Source organism: Vicia villosa, linkage group LG5, assembly GCF_029867415.1.
Source record: "Vicia villosa cultivar HV-30 ecotype Madison, WI linkage group LG5, Vvil1.0, whole genome shotgun sequence".
Lineage (NCBI taxonomy): Eukaryota > Viridiplantae > Streptophyta > Magnoliopsida > Fabales > Fabaceae > Vicia > Vicia villosa.
In genome coordinates, this window is record NC_081184.1 from 84,425,709 (window position 1) to 84,433,968 (window position 8,260).

The following is an 8,260-nucleotide window of genomic DNA, read 5'->3' on the forward strand; positions in this document are numbered from 1 at the left end:
GACTAAAAACCTCTTTTGGCAAATACAAACCAACATTGTCCAAGGATTGCCCTTGAGAATTGTTAATAGTCATGGCAAAGGAAACCATAATAGGGAATTGACGTCTCACCAATTTAAATGGCCATGGTGACTGTGAGGGGGACAAAGACATTCTAGGAATATAAATGATGTTACCAATATTTTTTCCAAAAATGATCTTAGCTTCAATGACATGAGAAGCAAGCCTAGTTACAGTAAGTCGTGTACCATTATACAAGCCTTCAGATTTATCTAGATTGCACATTAACATTATTCTGGCGCCAACTTTCAACCTGATTGTAATTGTGTGTTGTTTAATATTATTTTTATATAAATAGATGTGTTCATTCTACCATATTCTTCACACATCTTCTCATATTTTTTCTTAAGTTTTTCTTCATCTATTCTATCATATATATTAAAAGAAATTGACATGTTATTTATTCAAGAACCAAGCCTCCGATGAATATTCTACCATATTCTTCACACCTCTTCTCATGTTTTTTATGAGCATTTTGAAAGGAGTTTGAATCGTTGGTTAGACGGAAAGATTAATGACGGGAAATAATTAGAAGTATTGAGAGGTTTGTTTCGTACATCTCAATTATAGATGACAATAATGCTATGCAACGTATGTGGGTGCGAGTTAAAGATTATTATAATGTTAGAAATATGATGTCTACACCAGATGATATCGTTTTGATTATTGTAATCTCGTAGGTTAATAATTTTTGCAGTGTTAATTGTTTATTTATTTATTTATTGTTTGTGTTGTTGTTTTACACGTGTTGGTGTTTTTTGTCTTGTAATCAAAAGTTGTTATTCATATTAAATTCAAAGGTTACAAAATAATTTAACAACAAAACTAAATCTCATCTAGAACTTGTTCCAACATTAGGACAACGTTTCTGTGTGTGACCGGGAAGACGACATATTTCACACAATATTTCCATTTTCTTAGTTGTATCCATTTCAATTTTAATCCGTGTGTTGGTGGGGCGGCGTTTTTTGTTCCTTCTCACATTTTTTTGTGGTAAATTATGTCCCATTGATATGTATGTCAATATTCCTTGCTAGCTACCACTAGGAATTTATTATTGTAGATACCAAATAAGTTTACGACCTTGTAAACGTATGATAATTGCAAAAAATGGGTCTTAAAGAACACTAGAATATGCCAAATGATATGGGAACCAGACATACGGAAGGTTTAAAACTTTCCGCAATCACACCAACATTTATTTATTTCCACCCGGTGGTATCCCATTGGTCGGCCCTCATTGTGGTCCCTTGTCTCCTCAACACTGAAGCTATAATCGTGACGGTCGAATCCTCTGACGCGATATGAGGCCGCTTTAATAGTTTCCTCCTTCATAAACTTCATGCAGTTTTCACTGAATAATTGCCTTGATTCTAACATTGCGCTCGATTTTTTTACCTTCGGTAGCAAATAATGATCCTAACCTATAATAGGTTGTTGTCACTAACGTAATTATGGGTAGGTTTCTAGTGCCCTTAAAGATGCCATTCATGGATTCCACATGGTTTGTTGTCATGTGGTCCCATCGTTGTCCTTCATAAAAAAAGCTTATAATAGGCCATAGGCCAGACTCAAGCCTTTTAAGTTTATCATAGGCGGGACTCATACCTTCTAAAACATAGCCTAACCTAATCTATTTTCATACCTACTTGCATCGGCCTTCCATAAGAGTTATTATCTGTAATAGGCTTAACAGACTTTTTGATCTTTGTGATAGTTAGTTATATGTCGGTTGGTGAGATGTGGAGGTTAGGATGAATAGTTGATGTGGCTGATTGAGGGCGAAGAAGAATGTTGTTTTCTTAGGAGGAGGAAAAGGTGATGGAATTATGTCCTTTGTTGGTTAATTTTTCTTTGCAGGCTAATGAGTCAGATGTTTCACATTAAAAGCTCAATCCAGCTCATGAGTAGCAGGCCCGACCTTCCACCGGCGCAGCAAGCTCCATAGCACTGGGCCCCATTTTTTTAGGGGCCCCATTTTTTTTAGTGGTTAACTATAATTATATATTAAAATAAAATGTCATAAAATATTATTTTAACCTCATTCCAAATGTATTGAAAAAGGAAACGACGACACAATAAAAGAAAGGCGAAACAAAACGGTATATCAAAACAAAATCAAAAAGAAACGACATCAGGAATTACAAACAGAAGAAAATCAAAACGAAACAATACAAAAAAAATCACAAACAAAACTGCTACGGTTCAAAGGCAGTTGGTATATTGCAATTGGTAAGTTTATTCAAATAAAAATTGTTCATCTTCTGTGAGTGGTTTGATTGTTCTTTGATTCTAAAATTAAAGAAATAATATAGATAGAAAAGTGATGAATTAAAATCATTGCAATTGCAAGAATAATGAAAGTGGTGTATGTTTCTTTGACTCTTTGTTTGTGTTTCCTTTTTATTCTTTCTTCCATGGCTCTATGATTTCTTCTCTTTTTATGTATGTTTGTTTTTTGTTTGTGGATGTGGTTTTTTATTTTTGGACTGTAAGAAAATAGAAATTATATGTGAGAGTCAAAGAAAGAAAAGTCAATTGGTTGAGTTAATTTCATTGAAGAAAGAAAAGTGAATTGGTTGAGTTAATTTCATTGAAGAAAGAATAGAATAGTTATGCTAAAGTAATTGTTAAAGAAGAGAGAAGAAATAACGAGTTAGAGCAAGTAGAAATGTAGAATGGGTAGCTTTCAAAGACAAGGAAGAGTAAAAAGGTAAGGTAGCTAGCTGTCAAAAAAAGAAAGAGTTGGAAGCCAAGTGTAAGGACTAAGGATTACACTTGGTTTGATTAATATATTAAAAAACTAATTGGTGTTTCTTTTTTATTATTTTGTTAGGATATGACATTTTTGTTTATGTTTGTGTTAGAGATTCAATAATTTCAATAGTTTATAGAAACTTGTTAATTAAGATTTTTATCTTCAAAGCTTATATTATAGAAATAGTAGCTATCATTTGTGTATACTATTTTCTTAAATTACTATTTTACTAGGTAGAAATAGTAGTCTATAATTTTTCTTGGCACTAATTTAATAATATATTGTAGGAACTCAATTAAACAACGAGGATACAAAAAGATCGGTTGCTATTAAATATTGCAGATTGACCATCAACGGACACAACAGACATAGTGAGATATTCCAGGTTTTTTTACTATGCCTCCTAAGAATAGAAAGTATGAATGTGGAAAAGATAAGCGTAAGAAAAAGAAAAAAATTGAAGAGTTAATTCAATCTTAAGCAGGAGCTCTTGATAAATTTTTGATAAAAGAACCATAAGTTTCAAATGGAAGTCACGATGTTGATCATATGAATGTTGAAATTCTTGATAGTGTACTGTTGAAAGTATTTTTGGGTAAATATTTTCGGTAATATATCGTATCCACAGGGATTGGTTAATATCACTGTCGTTCTATAGTTGTTTATTTTGAGTTAGGAAAATAGTTGGGTTTGTTTGTTTGGTCTCAAATTGCATTTAACAGAATAGTAATTAAATGATAAAAAGCTTAAAGACGATTAACAATGGCGAATGAATATGTTGAGTTCTAGGGTTCATCAACCTATTCCTATACAACTTATTAATTAATCCTTATTCGAATAATCATTTGAACCATTATCTTCACTTATCCTCAAATATGATTCCATGTCTGCAAATCAAATTAGATAAACTTTTACCGGTATGAGATTCGATCTCTCCAAATATCAATATCGATAATAGTAATTAAGAACGATAATTATGAAAACCCAATCACAATTCCATCTCTGCAAATTGGGATTGAATCAATATAGTAACCTAGGGCAAAAGTTAGAATCCTTTCTTTGGATCAAAGATTCAACAATGGTGTAAAGTAAAAACAAGGTTTCTTATTGATAATAAATTCAAACAATTGTTCATAGGAAATAATTAATTGCATTGCATATTCATAGGTTAACTACTACCTTAAACTCAACAAGAGGAATTTAGCTCTCCATAGACATGAAGAACACACAAGGTTTCATGGATAGATTCATCTTCATCAAGGGAATGTCTTCAATTGATGTTGAATTCTCCGTCGGATGTTGTTTACTGTTCTGAATTAGGATTGTTCTCTTAATTTCGTTCCCCAAAGACTTCTCCTTATGAGGCCTAGGGCTTCTATTTATAATATTTTAACTTTGTAACGCAGCCACCGCGCCTCGGCACGTAATGGCGCGGCGCGAACTCAAGGCAGAGAGTTTGGCGCGTCTCGCCCCTTCATTGGCGCGGCTCGCCCTTTAATTCTTCTTTCTTCTTTGTGATTCCTCCTCTCTAGAGCTCCACGCCTGCGTGTTTCCTAGTCTTTGCCTCTTAGCTTCAATATCTGCACAAATAACACCCACATTGATGCAAGTTGTTCTAAGATTAGCATCAAACCTCGAAAGTTCAATTCTAACTCTAAAATCCGTAAAATTCACAAGATCTATCCACTTTAAGCTCAAAAGGCAGTTATTTTAACACATGAAATTACCATTAATTCACTCCTAACATGTACCCATTGAAAATGATAATGTTGATAGTGTGCCTATTGAAAATGATAGTGTTGATAATGTGTCCATTGATGATGAAGTTAATAATGATGTTGGTAATCTTGAGGAAGTTAATGATGATGATGATGATGACGACGATGTTGATTATGATATATTTGATCCAAGAAATTGGGATCGTCTTCAACCTAAAATGATTGATTTACTAGTTATGAAAGGGCCTGAAAGAGATAATTCCATTGTGAAGGGTACTAGAGATAATTGGAATAGACGCTTTACGGCTAATTTGTATTCTAAATCTTTAGCAAATGGAGAGAAGTGTGATAAAGATTGACTTGTTTATTCGAAAGAGCTAGATAGAGTATTTTGTTTCTGTTGTAAGGTTTTAAAAAATGGGAATGGTAGGGGACAATTAGCAAATGAGGGTAATAGTGATTGGTCACATGTTGGTGCAAGAATTAAAGAGCACGAGTTAGGCATGGAACATGTTAAGAATATGACCGTATGAGTATCGTCAAAGGTTGCAAAACTTTCAAACTATTGATAAAATGACACTAAGATTAATTGAGAAAGAAAAGGATCATTGGAAAAATGTTTTAAAAAGAGTTATTTCAATAGTGAAATTTCTTGCTAAACATAATTTGGCCTTTCGTGGTTCTAAGGAAAAATTGTATGAAGATAGCAACGGTAATTTTTTGGGTTTGATTGAAATGTTAACAGAATTTGACCCAATTATCCAAGAACATGTTAGACGTGTTACAACTCAAAAAGTTCACACTCATTATCTTGGACATAAAATACAAAATGAGTTGATTTTATTACTTGGTTATGCAATTAAAACTGAAATCATTAGAAAAATCAAACAAGCTAAGTATTTCTCAGTAATACTTGATTGTACTCCGGATGTTAGTCACCAGGAGCAAATGTCTCTGATAATTAGATATGTGGATGTGTCTTCAACTTCTATTAGCATTGAGGAATCATTTTTAGAATTTTTGAATGTGAATGATACAACTGGCCAAAGGCTTTTTGATGTTTTACAAAATGAATTGAAAGAACTTGGTCTCGACCTATTTGATGTGAGAGGACAAGGTTATGATAATGGGTCAAATATGAAAGGAAAGCATCAAGGTGTACAAAAGAGATTTTTAGACATAAATCCAAGAGCCTTTTATACTCCTTGTGGTTGTCATAGTCTTAATTTGGCATTGTGTGATCTGGCTAACTCTTGTAATAAAGCTAGGAATTTTTTTGGAGTTGTTCAACGTATTTATACAATTTTTGCCAATTCAACTAAGAGATGGAAAATTTTGAAAGATAATGTAAAAGGGTTGACTCCAAAAGCATTGTCATCCACTCGTTGGAAGAGTCGTGTAGAAAGTGTCAAAGCTATAAGAACTCAAATGTCAGATTTTAGAGAAGCTTTACTTGAAGTGTTAGAAAATGATCTCGATCCTAAAATACAAAATGAAGCTAAATCCTTAGCAACAAATGAGCTTGGTGATTTTGAGTTTTTGATGGCTATAATTATTTGGTTTGAAATATTATCTGCAATTAATTTTGTTAGCAAGCTTTTACAGGAGAAGGATATGCTTATTGATGTTGCAATGAAAAAATAAAGGAGTTGATTTTATTTTTTGAAGGATATAGAGAAACAGGTTTTAATAAGGCACTGGTTAATGCTAAGGAAGTTGCGGTTGAATTGAATATCGCTCTAATATTTCCTCAAAGGCGTATAATTAAAAGAAAAAGACAGTTTGATGAGAATTTGAATACTCCAGCAGTCAAGTTATCTGAAGAGGAATCTTTCAGGGTTAATTATTTTCCTTACCTTGTTGATCAAGCTCTTGTTTCTCTTAATAAGAGATTTGAGCAATACCAAGAGTATGAAAGTATTTTTGGTTTCTTGTTTACCTCACACAAGTTACAATCATTGGATGATGCAACTTTGAAGTCTTGTTATAGTAACTTTGAACGGGTATTGGAATATAATGAGCAATTTGATATTGATGGGAATGAATTTTTTGAGGAGTTGAAGTTACTAAGAGGAATGTTGTCTGAAGAAATCATAAAACCTACTGATATATTATTATTTTCAAAAGGATTGGATTGTTTTCCTAATACAGTTATTGCATATAGAATTTTGTTGACTATTCCTGTGACTATTGCTTCTGCAGAAAGAAGTTTTTCAAAATTAAAGTTGTTAAAGACTTATCTGCGGTCTACCATGTCACAAGAAAGACTTAATAGATTGACATTGATAGCAGTTGAAAATGATATTTTGGAGATGATAAAATATGAAGATTTGGTTGATGAATTTGCTTCAAAAAGTGTTCGGAGGAAGGCTATTTTTAAGTAGCTAGAAACTTTATATTGTATACAAGAATATTATTAGTTTAGACAATACTTTGAGTTTTTTTAGTGCGTTTTTTTTAATTATTTTTTTAAAAAAATTTAGGCCCATTTATTAAATTTAAACTGGGCCTCTCAATTTATTGGGCCGGCCCGATGAGTATGCTTATTATATTTTATCAAAGCTTGAGTCCATTTATCATTGAGAATTGAGAGAGATAATTTGGCTTAATGTTTATCCTTTAGTTTATATTTTTACATGGAGACTTGCACCAATAAAATTCAATCAAATGATAATTTGTCTCATAAGGGTATTGTTCCTTCTAATTATGTCATGTCTTACAATTGTGACAAAAATAGAGTGTTAATAATTTATTTTTTAATCGTGATTTTTTTAGCTATATATGATTTGGTATTTTTAAGTAGTTAAATATTTCTTCTAAATGACATTCATGAGCATGTAAATCAATTTTGTGGTGCTTATATGTCTCATAAGGAGATTTGTAATTTCTTTCTTCATATTTGGTTGATATGTTGATTTATTTGAATAAAAAAAAAAGGTAATTCAAATATTTTAAAAATAAGAAATCGTCTCATACACAATATTTAGACAAATTAAAAAAACTGTTTTGTAATAGCTTAAAGTTTTTGTTTGGATTAAATGATGATTTATTGTTTAAGTTACTTACATCAGATAGAGCAGAGTAAAATAAAATGATATGAGTTCTATATCATTCCATCACTTATCACCATATTTCTTCTCTTTTGATTTGGGCATAATGAACAACTTGCTTTGTTCTGTTCTAAAATTTTCAAACAATGAAATAATATCTTCGATTCTGTAGCGGTGAAAAATTGAAATCAAAGCCATTGGATTGACATAACTCATATATTTTAGTCAAAGTCGCAACCGCGCTTTATTGTTTCCAAAGGAAATGGGAAAAGGGCGAAATAACATCCAAATAAGTTTTACAAATCAAAACTAATAAAAACAAAGTAGAGATCTTAGGTACGGGGGTTGATTATGCAAGGGGAATGTGTTATCACCCCTCAAATCGGTGGTACTCCACATGAACTTTTTTTAAAATCTGTGTAAAAAGAATTGTGTGCAAAAGATGAAAAGAAAGTTTTTGGTTTTAAAATCATGCTCGACAATACATCGCATCTTGTGCCTACATACCTCTTGAGTATAATGGAGAATTCAAAGCATTTGTAGTTGCTCAAAAAGAAAACAAAGGTTTGTTTTAATATGAAGAGACATTTTATCATCTTAGAGGAGAAAACTCAGCTAACCATACTTGAACATGAGAATAAGTGGATTCTTTGCATCACAAGTGAAAGAAGGGCTC

At 32.1% G+C, this 8,260-nt stretch overlaps 2 protein-coding genes across 2 annotated transcripts; both read left to right on the plus strand.

The window, feature by feature from the left end:
* Positions 1-2,736: 2,736 nt before the first annotated feature.
* LOC131604925 (uncharacterized) lies at positions 2,737-5,067 on the plus strand. The gene is made up of 3 exons (XM_058877339.1): positions 2,737-2,771; positions 4,593-4,877; positions 4,965-5,067. Exons 1-3 carry the CDS (start codon positions 2,737-2,739, stop codon positions 5,065-5,067), a joined length of 423 nt encoding a protein of 140 aa, XP_058733322.1.
* Positions 5,068-5,107: 40 nt separating this feature from the next.
* On the plus strand, positions 5,108-6,918 carry LOC131604926 (uncharacterized). Its single transcript, XM_058877340.1, has 2 exons — positions 5,108-6,059; positions 6,203-6,918. Exons 1-2 carry the CDS (start codon positions 5,108-5,110, stop codon positions 6,916-6,918), a joined length of 1,668 nt encoding a protein of 555 aa, XP_058733323.1.
* The last annotated feature ends 1,342 nt before the right edge of the window (positions 6,919-8,260 follow it).